This window comes from Notothenia rossii (genome assembly GCF_949606895.1).
Source record: "Notothenia rossii genome assembly, chromosome: 5".
NCBI classification, from domain to species: Eukaryota; Metazoa; Chordata; class Actinopteri; order Perciformes; family Nototheniidae; genus Notothenia; species Notothenia rossii.
In genome coordinates this window covers 31,712,336-31,734,279 of record NC_136903.1, presented here as the reverse complement: position 1 = coordinate 31,734,279, position 21,944 = coordinate 31,712,336, and the positions used below count along the sequence as shown (strand labels likewise).

At 42.8% G+C, this 21,944-nt stretch overlaps 1 protein-coding gene across 1 annotated transcript in view; it reads left to right on the top strand.

Annotated features, from left to right (window-relative positions):
- zcchc14 (zinc finger, CCHC domain containing 14) overlaps positions 1-17,619 on the top strand; it is a 55,797-nt gene extending 38,178 nt beyond the window's left edge. Inside the window, exons 4-14 of the mRNA XM_079683621.1 lie at positions 2,163-2,233; positions 2,369-2,440; positions 2,718-2,785; positions 4,746-4,918; positions 6,956-6,992; positions 7,068-7,560; positions 7,718-7,827; positions 12,928-13,022; positions 13,291-13,443; positions 13,666-14,862; positions 15,656-17,619. Of these exons, the coding sequence (XP_079539747.1) occupies positions 2,163-2,233; positions 2,369-2,440; positions 2,718-2,785; positions 4,746-4,918; positions 6,956-6,992; positions 7,068-7,560; positions 7,718-7,827; positions 12,928-13,022; positions 13,291-13,443; positions 13,666-14,862; positions 15,656-15,711 (2,525 nt within the window). The 3' untranslated portion in view covers positions 15,712-17,619. The remainder of the gene's footprint in view (positions 1-2,162; positions 2,234-2,368; positions 2,441-2,717; positions 2,786-4,745; positions 4,919-6,955; positions 6,993-7,067; positions 7,561-7,717; positions 7,828-12,927; positions 13,023-13,290; positions 13,444-13,665; positions 14,863-15,655) is intronic.
- Positions 17,620-21,944: the final 4,325 nt, after the last annotated feature.

Genomic DNA, 21,944 nt, shown 5'->3' with positions numbered 1-21,944 from the left:
GATGTAAAATCCTTACAAATAATTCACAATAACAATATTATCGCTGTATTTATAGAAAATTCCAAAAGGAAAAAAAGCGTATTAGTTACAGTAAGTTAAATTCCTCTTGAACTTACTTATTGTTCGTTTGTCTGTTTTTGACCATGAGGTACACTGATTTGTTTGGGAAGGAAGACAAAGTGAGAATGGAAAGCAACAGAAACGATTGAAGAGATGCTAGATCATTTTAAACAATACTATGAAATATATATAAAAATAACTTGAGAATTGAAATGTTTTTTTTTTATAAATAAGGTTATTGTTAACACCAAGATATGTCACAACAGCTTTACCCCTTTACAAATGCAACCTTTAACTCAGTTGTGACAGATGAGCATCCATTTGTTAACCGTAAATAAGTAAGTGCTATCGACACATAGACAAATTACGATCCAATATGCCTTTTGACAGTATTAGGCCTGCACATTTCTCTTTATTAAGTCATCATTCTTTCCTTTAATACAAATATAATGTGTTCCCTAGCTACACTGGATGATTGGGGATGAGGTCATTGGAAATGTCGTTTTAAAACTGCAGAAAAAGGACTCAGAGGGCTGGATTATTACTCAGGCATCAAGATGTAACTTCCTTTATAGTCTTGGCTAGCTACAGTGTTGTAAATTGGATACAAATAGCTACAGGCAGCCAGTGGCAGAGTGCAGGTTGGACCAGACCGATTTAGGCAGGATTTAGGGAGGTTAAATCCCAGGTGAGAGCACCGTCCTGAATGAGCTATACAGTAGCAGCTGTGTGAAGGGCTTTGGCAGCACATATTCTGTCCAGATGGAAAACTAGAGTGCATACAGTTAGTGCCAAGAGTAAGCCTCATCTGATGGAGAACTGTTCTGTTGTTCTGTTATTAAACTATTAAATGTTCACAATAATAAATCTTCACTAACATGGCGGTTGGTTTAAAAAATACGTCTCCAAATATTTACTATTAACTAAATGTAAGATGAAGTGATTCCAATATATTTAAGTGCCATTTCAAAAGTTATAAGTATTACTAGTGATCGTTAGCCAGGATAATCATGACATTAACCTTTTATTTTATTGTGATGCTGAAGGTCATCCATTATTGCCATAATGCATTCCTGCTTTTTCATTTGTAACATTGCCCTCATGACTTATTTCAACCAGATATACTTAAAGAATACATACCACAGCATAACGGGTATGTCAACATCTGTGAAGGTAGACAAGCTTCTGATTAGATACATAATAATATCGTCTACCTAAAATGTTTGTCTCAAATTAGCCAGTAAATAATAAAAAAGCACATGTTTATCTCCCAGTGTTCAATATGACATCTTCAAATAAGTATTTTTTTTTTCAACAAACTGACATCCGATATAGAAGTCAGCATATTCTTCAATTTGGAAACTGGAACTATTGATTATCTGGCTTTTAGTTTTCAAAATAACAGAAAATAGCTGTTATTTAGATTTCTTTAAATAAAAATAATGACAGATGCTGGAGTTTCCTGGCGTGCTTCTGAGCTCTAGTCTGCAACAACTGACAAAATAGACATCCATAACAGTTAGAAGTAAGTAAGCTAATAACATTAAGAACCAGGACATTTGAAGAGCGCAGACCTCCATCAAGGGCACAATACCCTATCTTGCAAGGCTAACAAAATGTTAAATATCATTTCTGTATCTGCTTGTCGTAGGTTCTTGTCTTTCCTATGATACATCCTTCTACTGATTTTCATGTAAATCAGGCCACAAACATAAAACATACGCTCCTGCAATAACAGTCATGGCACTGTCATTCATCTCTAAGCATTTCAATGCATGAAGTGGAGAGAGTAGTTTTCCAGGAATGATATATCAGCATCTTGAAGGGTAATATACATGGAGTTACTCCCATCAACTTTATGCACCCACTATACACTACAGTCACTATGTGCCAACACGTAACAGCGCAGTCCACTGGCCAGTTCACATCAGAGACAATGTAATTACACCTGATTTGGTTAAACTACCTCGTATATTTCCTCACATCATTTATTACTTTTGGGAGAATGCCAAATTGAAATTCCTCCCGGACATTAAAACTAAGATAATTCGACTAAATGATGTGCGGTTACTCATGTGTGAAACAATCTGTGCTTCTTTCAGTGGTGATAGAGAAGGTGGTGCTGAGAGCAGTGACACACACATCTGAGGAGCTGAGTGAATACGTGTATGAGGTGGGGACAGTGAAACACAACTATTGCTCACTTTTCAAATTGTTCTCTGCTCATATAGTCATGTTTTTACCCTTTCTGGTTCTCTACTTTCTCTACTACATCACCATCCTTCCTCCTTTCCTCTTCCTCCTGCAGGCCAGCTGGTCGGACGATTTGGTTTCATCCGTCATCAGAACCCAGCAGGAGGTGACAGAGCTGCTGAGCCAGGTCTGGACTGCCACTGACACACACTCCCTGGTTCATATTTATAATAATCTGAGGCTACAATAGTATTCATTTTACAGATTGACCATATCAAAAGGGCCTCTAGTTTTCTGAATGAAAGAATCCCTCTGTTTCTGATTTGTTATAGTAAACCTGTCTTTGGTATACCAATGTGAAGCATTATGCTATTTATACAGGTTCCAAGGACACATAGCTTGGATACATGAGCACAGAATTGCACAATGCACCTAGTGACGTATGTGTTTTTGTTTTCTCTTAGCTCTCAAAAGCATTTCCCGATGACGGAGTGGAGAACTTCCTTCCTAAGTCCAAAGAGCTGGACCCCAGGTGAATTCACTTCCTGTTTATGTCTGCCTTTGATACGTTTTGGTCTCATCGTGGAAAGATGTGTTCCATCGAAGGAAAGGAAGGTGTAACAGCATTCACATGTAAATCAGTGAAATAGCATAAAAACAGAAACTGCTTAGTATAACATTTACAAAAGCCTCCAGGGTATCTCTAATTCTCCTGTAACCTAAAACATATTTGCAAAATACCAAACATATTTGTATTATTGTATCTTTGTGCTAGCAGCTGCTGTTGTTAATTGACAGTCTTGCAACGCAGAGATATCTGGAAGAAAAACTATCAACCCGGCTTTGAAAATACCAAATGATTCTACGTCTACAAAACAGTATTGTTGTGGAATCTCACTGTCTTATAACTACATGTAATAAAGCATCTGTTTGTAATAGCTTTTACCCCCAGTTAGCTGTCTTTGTCCTCCCTGTGTCTCTGTCTGACTCTCTGCCTCTCTGTCTCACTCTCTGTCTCTCTGCCTCTCCGTCTGACTCCCTGTCTCTCTGCCTCTCTGTCTCACTCTCTGTCTCTCTGCCTCTCCGTCTGACTCCCTGTCTCTCTGCCTCTCCGTCTGACTCCCTGTCTCTGCCTCTCTGTCTCTCTGTCTCTCTGTCTGCCTCTCCGTCTCTCTGTCTCTCTGTCTGACTCTCTGTCTCTGCCTCTCTGTCTCTCTGCCTCTCCGTCTGACTCCCTGTCTCTCTGCCTCTCAGTCTCTTTGCCTCTCTGTCTGACTCCCTGTCTCTCTGCCTCTCTGCCTCTCTTTCTCTCTGTCTCTCTGCCTCTCTGTCTCTCTGCCTCTCAGTCTCTTTGCCTCTCTGTCTGACTCCCTGTCTCTCTGCCTCTCTGCCTCTCTGTCTCTCTGCCTCTCTGTCTCTCTTCCTCTCAGTCTCTTTGCCTCTCTGTCTCTCTGTCTCTCTGCCTCTCTGTCTCTCTGCCTCTCTGTCTCTCTGACTCTCTGTCTCTCTGTCTCTCTGCCTCTCTGTCTCTCTGACTCTCTGCCTCTCTGCCTCTCTGTCTCTCTGCCTCTCTGCCTCTCTGTCTCTCTGTCTCTCTGTCTCTCTGTCTCTCTGCCTCTCAGTCTCTTTGCCTCTCTGTCTCTCTGCCTCTCTGTCTCTCTGCCTCTCTGTCTCTCTGTCTCTCTGCCTCTCTGTCTCTCTGCCTCTCTGTCTCTCTGCCTCTCTGCCTCTCTGTCTCTCTGCCTCTCTGCCTCTCTGTCTCTCTGACTCTCTGCCTCTCTGTCTCTCTGCCTCTCTGTCTCTCTGCCTCTCTGTCTCTCTGACTCTCTGCCTCTCTGTCTCTCTGTCTTTCTGTCTCTCTGCCTCTCAGTCTCTTTGCCTCTCTACCTCTCTGTCTCTCTGCCTCTCTGTCTCTCTGACTATCTGTCTCTCTGCCTCTCTGCCTCTCTGTCTCACTGCCTCTCTGTCTCTCTGCCTCTCTGTCTCTCTGCCTCTCTGTCTCTGTGCCTCTCTGCCTCTCTGTCTCTCTGTCTCTCTGCCTCTCTGCCTCTCTGCCTCTCTGTCTCTCTGCCTCTCTGTCTCTCTGCCTCTCTGCCTCTCTGTCTCTCTGTCTCTCAGTCTCTTTGCCTCTCTGTCTCTCTGCCTCTCTGTCTCTCTGCCTCTCTGTCTCTGTGACTCTCTGTCTCTCTGTCTCTCTGCCTCTCTGTCTCTCTGACTCTCTGCCTCTCTGCCTCTCTGTCTCTCTGCCTCTCTGCCTCTCTGTCTCTCTGACTCTCTGCCTCTCTGCCTCTCTGTCTCTCTGTCTCTGTGCCTCTCTGTCTCTCTGCCTCTCTTTCTCTCTGACTCTCTGCTTTCTGTCTCTCCGTCTCTCCGTCTGACTCCCTGTCTCTCTGCCTCTCCGTCTGACTCTCTGCCTCTCTGTCTGACTCCCTGTCTCTCTGCCTCTCCGTCTGACTCTCTGCCTCTCCGTCTGACTCCCTGCCTGCCCCCAGGTGTCTCACAGCGCTGCCCTGCCATGTCCTCCAGTACCACAGTGCCCAGCAGTTCTTCACTTCCACCCGGCCTCTCTCTCCCAACGGTCCCGCCCCTCTTCCTCATGCCCTCCCTCCTCTACCTTCCTGCCTCCCTACGGCTCCTATTGCCCCCACCTACCCGTTCGCCTCCAGTAAGTCTTTGTTTTTGTCTTGTTGCCAATCATATCTTATGGATTTTTTTAGTGGAGATGGATTAAAGCTGTGCAAAACAGTTTTTCTTCATAAACATGTAGCTCAGTCTGTAGGGACTTGGCTTGGGAAAACAAAGGTTGTCGGTTCAGACTGGTAGCTTGAGAGGTGCCAGTTTGCCTCCTCCGATGTGTCTTTGAGCAAGGCTCCGAACCCCTTACTGCTCCTCGGTGCAGAAGCACCTCTCTGTTAGTGCATGTCTTTAGGTCCTGTGTGTGCATGTGTGTGTGTATTGTATGCACACAAATGTTATAACTCAAGATTGAATAACTGAATTTCCCCTCTGGGATAAATAAAGGTGATCCTAATCTTAATATTTATGATCATTATTATTACTATTATTATTAATCTGATTGTCAAGCTTTAACACACTACATTAGACTGTGACATTGTATTTTGAGGATTTGTTGTGTTAGCTTATAGTGAGTGTCCGGGCAAAACGACACTTTCTGCATTTAGTTTTTTATTTGTGCCTTTTATGTTGAGTTCATTCTTGATTTGTTCGATAAAATAATATTTTTAACACTCTTCATTTGTATTTTAGAAGTTTACTGGAAGCAGCAGAAAGACCAAACTAAGTACACTTTAATATCTGTTTATTTGTCGCAAGTAGTATCCTTATTGCAGTATTAGACAGAGTATTGAGTAACGCATATTTTCCTCATATCGTGCTGCTGCTTTTTTTCCCTTTTTCTTCATATGTGGAGAATACATATATCAGAAAAGTTCATACTTGTTTAAACTTCAGATTTCATGAATGGCTGAGATTGATTAAGTCTAATAAGTCAGTTTGTATCTAAAGTGGGCAGAGGGGATATAAAACATTAGACAAAGAATGCTAATGAGGGAAGCGACAAGAGATGGAGGATAAAATAATGAATGTCATGGTTTTGGGGTTAGAGAACAGACAAAAGAGGTGTTTGAAGACACGGCTGTGGGTGGACAGAAGGTCTTGGCTGGTGGTAGTGAGGAGTTGAGGGAGGTGAGGCTGCAGGCAAGATTTTCACTTTGTGTTTGTAGCGGACGGGTCTATTTTAGTCTGGTGTGGGAATTCAGAGTGGCATGTTTGTGTTGGAAAGCCTGGAGTGTGGTGACTTCATGTTGGTGTGTGTGTTTGATTTTATGAGTGTGACTTCATCCAGGAGAGTATTTCAATATGTGTGTGTATGTGTGTGTGTGTGTGTGTGTGTGTGTGTGTGTGTGTGTGTGTGTGTGTGTGTGTGTGTGTGTGTGTGTGTGTGTGTGTGTGTGTGTGTGTGTGTGTGTGTGTGTGTGTGTGTGTGTGTGTGTGTGTGTGTGTGTGTGTCGTAGGAGACCCCAGGGAGCTAAACTAATACAAATATGTCTAACTGTGCAGTCATTTGCTGCCACTAACACACGCAGTTCTGTCCCCCATCACAATATCACAGTCCACTACTCACAAGCTGCTGCTATAATATAATTCGTACTCACTTTCTTCACTTCAGTGTTACAGGGTTACATTGACCTCACAAAACTTTTTTTGCTCTTGAATTCGCATTCAAGTTATACGCTTGGAAATAGCTCTGCGCTGGTGTTGCCGTCATGTTTCTATAGAGAGATCGGTGCTGCCCGACTAGACAGAAGTGCTGCCTTCAGCGTCGCTCGCACACACTTGAACATTTTTTCGCCGAGCGCTGCAAGTTCAAATGGTCAACTTTTTCCTTGTTTAACGCTGACTAGCTAGCAGGGGACATAACAATAGAATCAGGTGAATTCAGCTTTACTTACAGAGCCTTGAGTTGAACACAGCAAGTTTTTTGGCAATCAACTTCAAAGTTGAAATAATTTGAACTTTGAGAGCAGCGTTTGTCGATATTTAGAGCGGTGCGCGAGTCGAGGATAGGAGCACAACGGCAACGTCAGGACAGAGCCGTTTCACAGCTTGTCATGTGACGGCAGCCTGAAACACTTTACTTGTGAAGATTATAAAGGAATGTTGGTTTTCACTCTGTTCCCAGATCTCAACTGTATGGTTCAGTACAGAGGAGCCAACAGGTAAGATTATTTATATCTTTATCTTTCTATAGTTCATCATGTGTGCCCCCCCTCTGACTGTATGTCCTCTCTCAGGGCGGTGTACAGAGTGGCCAGCGTCCAGCCCGTGGTCAGCACCCACAGCTCTGTGTTGACTCGCCCCTCTCCTCACCTCTCCTCCCTCCCTCCTCCCCTTCCTCCCGCCATTCCACCCCCTCAGCTGTCCTCCCTCCCTCCCCCTGTGCCAGCCCTTCCCTCCCAGCGCTCCATGACTGGTGGAGACGATCTCTCCTCACCCCCACATCCCCAGCACAGTCTGTCACACCCGTTCTCTCCTCACCACCTTAACCCACAGAGCAGCAGTCAGTCCAGCGCTCAGTCCCATCAGCCGTCCCATTCCCTGCCAGCATCCCACTCACATTCCCTCCCGTACCCCCAGTCCCACTCCCTGTCTCGCTCCCTGTCCCACCCACTGCCCCAGTCCCTGTCCCTGCCCAGCACCGCAGAGCAGAACGGCATCCTGGACTGGCTCCGCAGGCTCCGGCTCCATAAATATTACCCTGTGTTCAAACAGCTCACCATGGAGGAGGTGGGTTAGCTTTAGATGCGTTTCCTTCATTTATTGTATAAAGAGATATCTTACTGGAAAAAATACAGTCAGTATTTAAAACCGGAGCTTTTTATTCTCAATAAGCCAGTATGTTTGAGGTTTCTAAATTCTTATATTCTTCCTGTGTTTCCTACAGTTTTTAGCGCTGACGGAGAACGACCTGAACATGTACGACCTCACCCAAGGAGCGAAGAAAAAACTGAAGACCCAACTGGAGCTACAAAAGACTCAACTGGAGATACAAAAGTTAGTATATTAAGCTGCAGATATCACTTATCACGAATTATATCGGTATATCAAATCACAACTTATTTTCAGTCATGATTTGTTAATTTAATAAGGGATAATCGACTATTAATAAAATAGTAATAAAAAAGGTTCATGACTCCAGTGTCAAAATTAGAAACAACATAGCTTACCTAAATGAATATGTAGACATTATGGTAAATAGTTGCTTTCTTGCTTTAAAAAAAAGTTGAGATTGTCTGAAGTATAACGTTTTTGCCGAAAGTTGATCAGGATTCAGTATTCTATTTGGTTATGGTAAGATTTAATTAAAACAAGTGGCATCCCATCAAATACAGATCAACCAGAGCTACAAAAGACTCAACGAAAGATCTTAAAGTCAATTGAGAAACTGCAGATATCACTAATCAGTTGGTTGTGATCTTCTAATAAAGGGGCATTTAAAAAGGAATAATCCACAATGAGTAGTTTAAAAAGTAATAGAAGCTAGTAACATAATCATTTTTCACAAATGCAAATGTCTAACAAACAACATAGCCTACTTAAAGGCATACATGGCCAATGTGAGAAATAATTCATCTCTTGCTGCGAGGTAGAAAACAATGATACTGTCACGTATGAGCGCTTTGTATGAGGTTTATATCAGGAGATGCTTAGCTTTGAAAATAAGGCACTGCCTCTAGCCAATCTGAATACAGCACTCCCAACCCATAATGGATTAATAAAATCATTCTAAAATGAACAGCGAAACAGAATGCTACATAAACAGGTCTCACTGTTGACTCTTGATGACCCTTGTTTTTATGGAATTCTAACAACCAAAGAAATGTAACTACCGTGAAATATCAGTAAATATGTTAGAAGCAAGGGCAGATTCATAAGCATAGTACAAGTTTACCTTTGCTCACTGTTTAAACTTGCGAACTGCATTTTGACAGTTTGTATGACTTGTATGTAAGCTCCATGGAAGTGAAGTGTCACTCTCTTCGACAATGCTTAGCATGCATTCTGTCACACTCACATGCTCTGAATCATCTGGCGAGCATCTGGATAAACTCTCAAGAGCAGATTTTAAACTGAGGGCATAAAAACATCACAAATATTTGTTGTCTAGCATATGACAATTGTTATTTTGCCTAGCGTATCAGCTACCAGTTGAATTTGTTTGTCGTATTAAAGTTCAGTTAATAAAACATTCCCATAAGGTGGAGTTGCTCCATTCGGTGTGTATGCAAAGCTGATTTACTGGAAGTGATGCTGCTGCTGTCCTCAGACTTGCCCCTTTACTGCACAGAGCTGTGGTGAAGTAAGCAGATGGTTGTCCTTTAAATGATTAACAGACTGAGCGATCAGCTCCTGATCTGGACAGTAAATAGCAGCAGTAACGCTCCATACAGCGTCAATGGTTAACCAGCTGTAAGATTAGATATACTCAGGAGGAGATAACCACTAGAAACACATCAGAAAACACGAATGCATGTACTCGCAAGCACATGTGTCCACATGCTCTGAATACATTGCTTAAACAAACGTCTATCCACACACACACACACACACACACACACACACACACACACACACACACACACACACACACACACACACACACACACACACACACACACACACACACACACACACACACACACACACACACACACACACACACACACACACACGACGACCAGTTCTAGAAAGTTCCTACTTACGTTGTTTACTTGAGTATTTCCATGTAATGCTACTTTATTCTTCTACTCTACTAGAAGGGGAAACAATATTTATCTAGCAGCTTTAGTTAAAGAGCTTTAGTTAAAGAGGCTCATTTGCAGGTTCATATTAGTATTTTGTGCCTCTCCTGTGACATGTTTCCATGCTTTAATGTTCAAAAAGGTATTTATTTGTCTCACACTGCCTGTGCTGCAGCACCTCTTTTCACCCTCTGTCTGAAACCAGAGCCCAGTATGCTCTGATTGGTTAGCTTGCCGGATCTGTTCTGATTAGTCAACCGCTTAGGCTAAGTGCGGGGCATCACTATCACGTACAATGTGTTGGTGTGGTAGCCAATAGAAGCACAGTGTTACATAGTGATGTCATCATGTATTCGAAGTGAACAAAGGAGTCCAATGGAGGTGTTTCAGGTGGGTGAGTGTATGGGAGAGAAACTCCTGGAACTTTGGGATTATAGCCTTTGCAGACCATTTACATGCACAAAAAACAATATAAGGCCATGACGTTTCACTCAGAGGTCAAGGAATAGACGAGAGGGTTAGAATTTAGGAGCTGATTTTGGATTGTGGATTATCCGACCGCAACCCCACTCTTCCCTGCGCGGCATTGCACCCTGGGATATGGTAGACCGCATCAGATCCGGGAAAAGAAGGCTGCATTCGTGGGCCGCATCGGAGGGACAGCCTTCTTTCGTGTCCGACACCGGCATTTGTTTTCAAATTACCATGAACAGTAATTTACACACATCTGGGCTAACTCCATATGTGTATTCCCATTTGTTTAATCTTAATCTCAATGTAGGCTAGTGCTAAATGCTGTCGGAGTGCACCGGAACGAACGCCACTATCATAATATCTTCTGAAAACAAATGCCCACACATACACACACACACACACACACACACACAGACACACACACACACAAACATACACACACACACACCCTGGCGACCGGACCTCTTCCTCATAAAACCAATAATATGGCGTAATAATCGGGCAGTTCGATGTGTCTAACCATAAGAAAGTATCTCGTGCAAACAGAGAAGGTATATCGTTTTTCTCTCTATGAACCCTCCAGGACTCTGTACATATTTGTTAAGTGTTATTATGGGAGAATTACTATTCTTGTGGTACTACTGCCTTATTAGGTCCATATTGAGCAGCGCATAAAGACCAAAACTCATGTTATTAGAGGGTTATTGAGGAAAAACTCTCAACTATTACCTATTATTACTTACTATTACTTGTAGAATATGGTCATGTAGAATAAGGCATTAATAAGTGTTTTATAATGACTAATAAAGAGCCAATATACTGCTATGCATGTTAATTAACAACTAGTTCAGGGGTCTGCAACCTTTTTAAGCCGTCATCGTTTGCTGTGAAAGCATATAACTCTGTCCACGCATAATTAATTCCTGTGTTCCTCCGGTACTTTTCTTTGATTTATCCATAGTTCGCTCATCGAGCCGGGGGTCAGGTTATTCACCCGCAGGAAAAGGCGCTGGCGCGGGACCGTAGCAGGATGTGACGCATATTTTAGTTGACCTAATTAAAACCATTTTGTTTTTTATGTATGTGTCACAGTGTCACCGCCAAATACAAGATACGAAACATTTTCAACCATGCAACACAATATAAATAGTCCGACAAATACTTTTATTTTATTTCCTTCTTATTTTTGTCTAAGCTCAAGGGAGTCACAACAGAGGGCTTAAAGGGCCACATGCGGCTCGAGGGCCGCGGGTTGCCGACCCCTGAACTAGTTGATGGTGAATTTGTGTACCTTAATATAAAGTGTCACCATAATATGGAGGCCATTTTCTGCAGAATGAGTACTTTTTATACTCTAAGTAGATGTTGCCCACAATACTTTTGTACCTTTTCCTCATACAGATTTTAAATGTATTAGCAATAATGTTTTGGTACTTTTTATCAAGTTAAGGATCTGAATACTTCTTCCACCACTGCCCAAAAAAAAAAAAGCACATACACACACACCTGGGTTGTTCTCATGTGAACCTGCTCTTATTATCTCTTCATCGTGTTTCCATCCATAGTGTCAACAGGTGTCCATTAGGCATGTAGCAACACGTTGGTGTGTGTGTGTGTGTGTGTGTGTGTGTGTGTGTGTGTGTGTGTGTGTGTGTGTGTGTGTGTGTGTGTGTGTGTGTGTGTGTGTGTGTGTGTGTGTGTGTGTGTGTGTGTGTGTGTGTGTGTGTGTGTGTGTGTGTGTGTGTGTCTGTGTGTGTGTATGCGTGTGTGTGTGTGTGTGTGTGTGTGTGTGTGTGTGTGTGTGTGTGTGTGTGTGTGTGTGTGTGTGTGTCTGCTTAAATAAGACACAGGAAATGGAAAGTTGCTGCTGTGGTTTTCCGTGTGTGGGGTTGAGGGATTTGCAGATGTGTTTGTGTAGTCTAGACTCAAGGAGATGCTGGGATGCTAAGGAGCGGGATGAGTGGATAATGGTTCCCCCTGGTGGAAACACACTGCCATTCAGCTCTTGGATATTAACTGATTGTAGTCATGCAAAATAGGTTACCGACATTACATTACATTACATTTAGCTGACGCTTTTATCCAAAGCGACTTACAATAAGTACATTCGACCAGGAAGATACAACCTTGAAGAAAACAGAATCATATAAGTACATCAGGTTTCATAGAGCCAAACATTTCAAGTGCTACTCAACTGGCTTTAGATAAGCTCTGTTAGCAGTTCTTTGTTAGTAATTATATCGCTCGAAGTGGAGTCGAAAGAGATGAGTTTTCAGTCTCCCCCGGAAGACGTGTAAGCTTTCTGCTGTCCTGATGTGAATGGGGAGTTCATTCCAACATTTTGGAGCCAGGATAGCAAACCCACGTGTTTTTGCTGATGGGAACTTGGGATCCCACCTCACAGTGCGGGTGCAGCGAGCTGTTTGGCTGATGCAGAGTGGAGTGCACGTACTGGGGTGTACGGTTTAACCGTGTCCTGGATGTAGGAAGGGCCAGATCCATTCACAGCATGGTACGCAAGTACCAGTGTCTTGAAGTGGATTCTAGCAGTTACCGGAAGCCAGTGAAGGGAGCGGAGCAGCAGCGTGGTGTGGGAGAATTTTGGAAGGTTGAAGACCAGACGAGCCGCTGCATTCTGGATGAGCTGCAGAGGTCGGATGGCACATGCAGGTAGACTAGCCAGGAGGGAGTTGCAGTAGTCTAGCCGTGAGATGACGAGAGCCTGGGCCAGAACCTGCGCTGTTTTCTGGGTCAGCTGGGGACGTATGACATGAGATGGAAACACATTTGAGGAAACTTAAAACAAATATATATTTACGTTAATGAGATATTTTGTTCTGTTAGAGTTTGAGTAAAACATCCTATGTGTGTCCTGCAGGGAAATTAAGCTGGAGAAGCGTCCTTGCAGCGGCATCGCCAGAGTGACGCCTTCCAGTCACATGGGACCCTTGGCTCATCCCATCTCCCCTGCAGGTAACACAGCTGTTTTTTGTTCAGGGTTTATCTTGGATTTATTTAAGTTTACAATGTTTAGCACAGTTTACCAGGGAACAACATTTGTTTCCTTGTTTGATTTTATCTTGTATTAAAAAGGTTATTTGCTATTCTTTTGTCCAGCAGTATGAGACAGTAGCCCAAGGGTGAATGTATGCATTTTTGTAATGATTGTTAAACGTCCACAATGCTCTGTTCCCTATCGATTATAAAACCCTAAGTTGCAGTGTATTGAAATGTGTTCCAGGAGAGCTGCGGGTGGAGGTGGACGCTGTGCCACACCATCATCCCGTCTCAACAGACAGCAGCTCGTCCTCAGGCTACTCTAGCTCTTCCTGCTCCCCCCGAACACCACTCTACTGTGACTCCTCCTTCGACAGGACCAGAGACATTCACAGGCGTACGTTTTCTCACAGGACTGTGAAATTCTTGAATGCAGCAGCTTGAAAGTTGTGTTAGTGGACTAACATAACTGACTAATATTATTGTAGTTCAACCAGTACCCTCTTTTTGGACCCATACTTCCTCTATAAGATTATTGTGGAAGCTAAGAAAGGCTGTGATATTTTTAATCCCACAAACAAAATTGTAACTTTCCCCTCCCTGTGTGTCTGTATTGCAGGAGTGTTGGGCCCAGAGGCAGCAGGTGGAGGTCCAGAGAAGGAGCGCTCCTGTCTCTTCATCCTGAACTCCAGCGGCCCCCCAGGCTCCAGTCGCCCCACAGCCCAGGTCCTTCCCGTCCAGACAGACCCTGCTCATCTACACTCACCCTCCTGCTCCTCCCACCCCGCCCTCTGCCCCCTGCAGTCTCCTTACCACCCACAGGCCAGTTTCCCCCCGCCCCTGCACTCCTCTGTCTCAAACCCGGCTCGCATCTTGAGCTCGCCTCGTAAGCCCCGCCCCCCTCCACTGTGCTCCGATGAAAGGACTAAACCTCTGGGCCTGCCTGTGTCTGCTGCAGGCTTTGGTGGGGGGATCAGCGTGGGGAGGGGGATGAGGCTGGAGAGTTTGTTCCCCGGGCTGAACATGGACGGCTCCTCCACCCTCCAGAACTCGCTTTACCGGGGCCTGGGGGGGGATTCCTTGGGTCTGATGGTGGAAACCAGCGCGGCTCTGACCTCCACCTCCAACAGCCTCCATCACGTGTCCCACCCCCCTCTGCACTTCCACCTCTCCTCCTCTACACCCCCCTCTCCGTCTGGATACTACTCCTATCCCCCTACTTCCTTCTCCTCGTCCTGTTCCTCTGCAAAATCTGGCATCTCTAGTAGCGGCTGTGGCATTGTTCCCATGGCAACCGCAAGCAGTGTGCCAGTAGCTGCAGTGCCCGGCAACACTTACTTTCCATCCCAGTCTACCTGTAGCCCCTCCCCTTCCCCTTCCTCTGCGTCTTCATTGGATCAGAACTCAGGCCACACCCCTTCCATGTGCGTCTGCAGCTCCTGCGGTTGTCGGGGGAACTGCGGCGCCTACGGGACGCTGCCCGGATACGCAGCGGCCGGGTACCTCCAGCCGTTCTCCACGGGCCCCTCGCTCTTCACCCTGGGGCCCCTGCTTCACCTCAGCCCCCTCATAGCCTCGCCCAGCGCCTCCGTCAGCGGGGGTACAGCATTCTCCTACCCAATGATGGTGCCCCCCCCACTCTACCGCCACAGCCCCCTGTCACAGGACCAGCAGCAGGGCTATGGCTTCTACCAGCCCCACGTCATTGTTGGAGGCCAGAAACGGGCAGCAGGGAATATGTCATGTTATAACTGCGGCGCCAACGGACACAGAGCGGAGGAGTGCAAGCAGCCGGCCATGGACTCCGCCCAGCAGGGTGAGTGACCGGGGATGAATCAAAAATAGATTCACTTTTTGTAGTGTTCAATAAAAAATTATCAACTTCAATTCAAAAATATAATTATTCATTTGTAATTTCGATTTGGCAAATTGAATGATCTTTTTTCCTCTAAAGGATACTTTAAAAGCAATTTTTTATGAATTCCCGGATCAATTGATTTCTACTGAATTGCTGTCATTGGACGGATTAATTAGTATGTGTTTTTCATTTTGTTGGTGCAAAACAACACGTGGTATTCTCAATGTAATTACAAAAAAATGTAAATCCTTCAAATCGAAGGTCAGTAAGTGGTTGATTTCCCACATTTTGCATATTATAATCTTTGGTACATCTCTACAAGAGATTAGTTGTTGCCTAATACATTTCTTTTAAATGCACCATATTGAAGAATAAATGTGTGTATTTTGATAATGCTACATTGTGAACAACAAATGTTGAAATGGCCAGAATATCTAGTAAACAGTAGCTAAATATCAGCTAGCTAAATATCAGTTAGCCTAAAACAGGTAGCTAAATAACAGCTAACTGTAAACGTTAAAGCAGGAATGTAATGTGAATGTAATCTTATTAAATTGTTCATTTAGTATATCTTGGAGTACATTACATTTTGTGTCAAGAATCGTGGAATTCATTGGTATTGGTAATGTGGTACAACCAGGGGTACAACCTATCCAAAAAGACATAAGAACAGGCTGCTTGGCCCACTTCTCTTTCCCTTTATTGCCAAAGCTCTAACATAGGAAGTGTTTTTCTCTGTTGTGCTCCACAGGGTCATTTCGACTGAAGTACACTCCTCACTCTGACAGTAAGGACTCGGGGGACTAAGCAGCAGAAACATCTTTCTCCTGACACAACCGTACCTCATGTTCCTGCTGAAGCCCAGAGACATTCGGATGGCAGCCCGCCTCTGGAGAAAGGAGGCAACACCGCTCTCTTTTGCAATCCTTTTACAGCAGCTTACAAAGAGATAAATAGAAGAACGGAAGAGGAAAAGATAGACGTGAATTGTAATATTAGCTTTCATCTGTCCTTCACAAAAAAAGCCAGGAGATTTAGCTGGGACGTACAGTATGCATCCCAAATCTGCTTCCCAGATAAATAACTTAGCATTTATATTATCCAAAGAACTCTCTGAGTCAGGTGCATCTTTCCTTGTCTCAAAGCGTGCTCTTATTGTGAAGGACTGGATACCAGCTCCAGTGTTACCTTCCCTTTGAATGAATCTGCTGGTGTACAAATGTTCATATTTTACAAAGCGTCGATACTTTTGAAAATGGTTCTTGTGCATAGTATGTCTGGTGATCAGGTTTAGCGCCAGTTGCCTGTAGATTGCATGAGGCTGTGTACAAGACAGATGTACTCATGTTTATTTAACATCGTTTTCGCAGCTAGAAATCAACACACGCAATACGTGCGGAAAGCGAAGGCAATCAAAATTTGACTTTAGAACACAACCGCATATTCAATTCAACAAAGGGAAGTTTGACTGCCACACACAACTCATTGTTTTCTGTTGTTGTTTTTGTTCCTTTTGAGTAATGCATTATATTTGTTGGAAGCATTTCAAACTACTATGATTGTCAAGAGACTTTCAGCTGTATCAACTTCTTGCTCATCTTTGTTGGACAGAACCAAAAATAAGAGTCACTTTAAAGGTACCCCGAGGCACTTTTTACTACTTGTTGCACTATGGAGTAATGTCTTGATGAGCATGTTGGTGGTAAACATGGACGTTTACAATGCAGGAAGAACGTATTGGGTCAGAAATATGGACATGGAGGACAGGTGACACTAGAAGCTCTCTCCTGCAGCTGAGGGATCACAGATTGTACCAGCTGCCATTTCTATGAAAAGCCTTCTCCAGGGCCTGGGGCGGACTCCATCAGCTGGGGGTGATCCGCAGCTCTCTGCCTCTGAGCTCACCTCAGAGCAAACTCCTCTCCAGTGCCAAATAGTCATCCTCTTGACAATCACAATGCACACTGAGTATTTTCAATAGAGTATTTCATTGTTGGACATTTCAGAAGGTGACTATTTGTTTTCGTTTCAGTTTTATTATGTTTTATTTGACATGTTGTTGTAAGAAAATGAATGTTGAGTGTCCCGGATGTTAAATCTTAAACTTGTTCTCACTCCAGGAGAGGTGGAGCAGACTCTTTTTATGCAAAAGTCAATCCAGGACAGGTCAGTCAGAAGATGTTTCACAGTGTGTTCAGTTCTCTGACTGACGAGGATCTGGGCAGGACCCAGAGTTAAAGACACGAGGACGGCTGGTCCTTCAGATGAAGCTCCTTCTGTGTCCCTGGAGGACGCGGAGCAGGGGTGTTTATTTAAAATATTAAATACTGAACATTCAGTATGTATAACAACGTCTGTCTTTTATAATGTAACATTATGGTCGCTTTTCGCAGAAGTAGGGGGCTTAGAATCAACTAGTACACTTTTGTCCAGTGTTGCACAGTAAATGAATATACCAAAGAGTGCCTTCTTTCAGGTTTTTATGTAACACAGTTCCATTTGTTGCTGTTCTGGCATTAGGCAGTTTCCCTAAAGAATCACTACATCGCCGCAACTGACGCGTGCATGTTCAAGTTTAGAAAAAAGTGCTTTGAATATATATTGTGTGCAAATGTTTGAACAGGGTTCATTTGTAGGTCAGTTTTTGTATTGCTTTTGTTTGTTTTATCAAAATTAAGGGATTTTTCGAGTAATAAAGTATTTTCTGATTCTGTCTTTCATCACATGGTGTTTGTTCCAAACTCTGCATCCATTTAACATTCAACATGGTTTTCTCATTACTCAACAAAGAACAATGATTTAAGCATGGAATTCTTTCATATGTAACGCCCATGTTTAATGTCCAGTTCAAAAGACTTCAATTTAAGCTGTGGAATTTAAATCCTTGAGCTTTTCCAGTGGGCTGGAGGAATTAGTTTGAGTCAATTGAGCAACTCTGAGATTACAGCTCTTGTTTTGTCATGGATAAAAAAACACTATTCTAATCCATAGAAAATGAAACGGCAGACGATGGAACGGACCCATATTTACAATCTAAGATTAGATGCTTCGGACTGCTACAAACACAGACACATCTTTAGTGTTGCAGAAAATAACTTTTATCTGTTTTCCATTTGTTGCCATCATTTTGGAACCAATGAGCTAAAAAGTGTATGGAATGCATAAACGCCACATAAAGGAAACATTTCTGATTTATATTTTCTCTAAATGTGTGTGCATCAGGAAGGAACACAGGTCTGCAAATTAAGTATGATTTCAAGCCTCAGTTATTACAGGTCTGAGAGCTCACCTTGCTATAAATTCCGAAAATGTACAGAGAAAAAACAACACAATCAGTGTCGCCACATGACATTGGAAACTGTTTCCACAAACACTAAGAAGTGATGCACGCATCTCAATTGAACCTGCCTTAAGACAAGGGCTGTTTCTGAAGATTTGAGGGCCCTGAGCAAAATTGAACACTTAAAATGTTCTAAAACATTCTTGACATAGTTTCTTAATTTTTCCTGATCATAATAAATATCTACTCCATAAACTGATCCCCCCATTACAATCCTCAAACTGTGTATGTTGAAGACCATTTAAAAAATCATTTGTCCCCACCACTTTCAAAACAAGGTGACACTCTTGCTGGTAAATATGTCTTAATAAGTTTGCTATATTAGGCAATGCAAGGCAAGGCAAGTTTATTTATATAGCACCTTTCAACACAAGGCAATTCAAGGTGCTTTACAAAAATGTAAGACATTCAGACAAAGGCATTTAAAAACAGTCATTAAAAGAAAAGATAATAAAAGAAACATTAAAAGAAAAATACATGAATAAAAAGCAGTTTAAGATATGAATAGTTCACACAGAAGTTCCACTTTACTGATGAACACAACAGCTCAGTTTCAATTAAAAGCAGCGAGAAAAAGATAAGTCTTCAGCCTGGATTTAAAAGTAGTGAGAGTTGCAGCGGACCTGCAGGTTTCTGGGAGTTTATTCCAGATATTTGGAGCATAATAACTGAACGCTGCTTTACCATGTTTAGTTCTGACTCTGGGGACAGAAAGCTGACCAGTCCCTGAAGACCTGAGAGATCTGGATGTTTCATAATTTAGCAGGAGGTCAGAACTGTATTTTGGGCCTAAACCATTCAAAGCTTTATAAACCAGCAGCATTATTTTTGAAACCTATTCTTTGACATACAGGAAGCCAGTGTAAAGATTTCAGAACAGGAGTGATGTGATCCACTTTCTTAGTGTCAGTGAGGACTCGACTCTGAATCAGCTGCAGATTTCTAATAGATCTTTTAGTGAGACCTGTAAAGACACCATTGCAGTAGTCCAGTCTACTGAAGATAAAAGCATGGACAAGTTATTCCAAATCCTGCGGTGACATTAGTCTTTTAATCCTAGATATGTTATTTAGGTGATAGTAGGCTGATTTAGTAATTGTTTTAATGTGACTGTTGAAACTCAGGTCAGAGTCCATGACTACACCTAGATTTCTGGCTTTATCTGTTGTTTTGAACATTGCAGACTGAAGCTCAGCGTTAAATGTTATACGTTCCGCCTTGGCTCCAAAAACCATTACCTCAGTTTTGTCTTTGTTTAATTGGAGAAAGTTCTGACAGATCCAGTCATTGATTTGTTCAATGCACTTACTCAGTGTTTTAACTGGAGAATAGTCTCCTGGTTTAAATGTGTGTGTCATCCGCGTAGCTGTGATAACTTATTTTGTTGTTTTTCATTATCTGAGCCAGTAGTAGCATGTAGATGTTAAAGAGAAGAGGCCCCAAGATGGAGCCTTGAGGAACCCCACATGTCATATTTGTCAACTCAGATTTGTATTTACCTATAGAAACAAAGTTGTTTCTGTCCTTTAAGTAGGATTCAAACCAATTTAGAACTGTTTCCGAAAGTCCCACCCAGTTTTCTAGTCGGTCGAGTAATATGTTGTGGTCAACAGTGTCAAACGCAGCACTGAGATCTAATAATACTAACACTGAAGTTCTGCCACTGTCTGTGTTTAAGTGGATGTCATTGAAGCAGGGCCGTATTCACCATATACATTGGGGGGGACACATCCATATTCAGATACACTCAAAATGTCCGCCCCCAATAAATAGCAACAACATTTTTTTTTTAACTTTTTTTTATCTTTAATTTTTTGATTTTTTAATTAAAATAAAATTGCTATTCTATGACTTATTTATTTTGGTTATTTGTATACTTGAAAATCTATATTTTCTGTTATTGTGAACTTCACCAAAATGATATTTCTTTTCATATGTAAATGGGGTTTGGCGGGCTAGTGTCAGCTATGTGGAAAATGACAGTGTCGTTTTGGATGTAACCCAATAGATATTTATTCATGTGGATTATTTCTATTTTATTTTGTAATTTGTAGGGTGTGGAAAGATTTAAAACTGTGATGTGTGACATCTATGGAATACCAAAGGTGCCAGAATTAATTAAATAATAAATACTCTGCAATTATTATGAAATAGTATTTCATAATCGTCAGAAGCATTTAAAAGATAGTCACACGCAGGAGGTTTGCAGTGTGCATCATAGCTTGTGCTGGGTTTAGAACGCTCAGAATTGCTAATAAACATGTTTAATTATCTTATATCCAGCGCTGCTGACCCGTAGTCATCACATCAGCAACTGCAGATCGCCGAGGTCAAGCTGTAAGCATGAGCAAGAGGAAAGGTGGCAGTGACATTAGAAAGTTTTTTGGGCAGCCTCAGAAAAGAAAAAAAGTAAGTTAAGAGCAGTGAGAAAGTGAGTATTCTTACCAGTCAGATAGCTTGTTTACTGATAATATTTCTTCCATGTTCACTCTGGTGTGTTCAGAGTAAAGAGAGAGAGGGAGAGAGAGAATGTGAGCATGGCGACCAGACAGGGAGAGTGTGCGCTGGTGACATGGAGGTAAGCCAGAAAGGAGCTATATTGATGGTTAAGACAGAATAATGACAACATAGCAGTCTAATGTTAAAGGGGACCTATCATGCCAAATGCACCTTTGTACGTCTTTTAAACATGAATATGTGTCCCCGGTGCGTCAGGGAACTCACCAAGAGTCAGAAAACACAACAAGTTGATTCACAGCACAAGCACTGTGAAGTTGATTTTCCAGAATATCGCAAAATCAGAGCATGGTTCAACTTTCACCTCATTGAAGCCTCTCTGTCCCACCAGGTGGACTGTACGTACCCCTGCCATCCGCTCAGTTCTCAAGCAGTATGAGTCAGTGCTGATGGCCCTTGAAGAAATGGCATCATGCAGCTCACCTGAAACTTCAGCCAAGGCCAATGGTCTTCATGGAACATTTCTTAAAGGGAACACTGTGCTCAGCCTTTTAATGGCTGAAGACCTGATGGGGGATTTGGAGTGCCTGAACACCTCCCTGCAGCTTAGGAAACAGACAGTTTCAGGTATGTTGGAGGCTGTAGACCAGGGGTCGGCAATCTTTTTGATATGAAGTGCCATTTAAAAAAAAAAAATTTATCAGCATGCCGACGATCGAGAATTATCTACGGGAGGGGGTTGAGGAGCTTGACGCTCGTGAACTATCAGCCGGAGGGCGGGGGGAGCCTCGCTGCGGGGAAGCAGTGTGTGGACCTGTCAACGAAACTTACACATTTACCACATTTAAATAATTGGTTTAAACGGCATAATAATAAGCGTCTTTGAGTTTCATGAAAAGCGCTATAAAAGTCCCATGTATTATTATTATTATTATTATTATTAATAAGGACAATCGTCCATTCTGTGATTCTCCAGAACACACATGTTATGATATTAGGGTCATGCAGAGTGAGATGAGATCGCTGTCCCTTTAAGAGAGAGAGAGAGAGAGAGGTGTGTGTGTGTGTGTGTGTGTGTGTGTGTGTGTGTGTGTGTGTGTGTGTGTGTGTGTGTGTGTGTGTGTGTGTGTGTGTGTGTGTGTGTGTGTGTGTGTGTGTGTGTGTGTGTGTGTGTGTGTGTGTGTGTGTGTGTGTGTGTGTGTGTGTGTGTGTGTGTGTGTGGGTGGGTGGGGGTGTGGGTGTG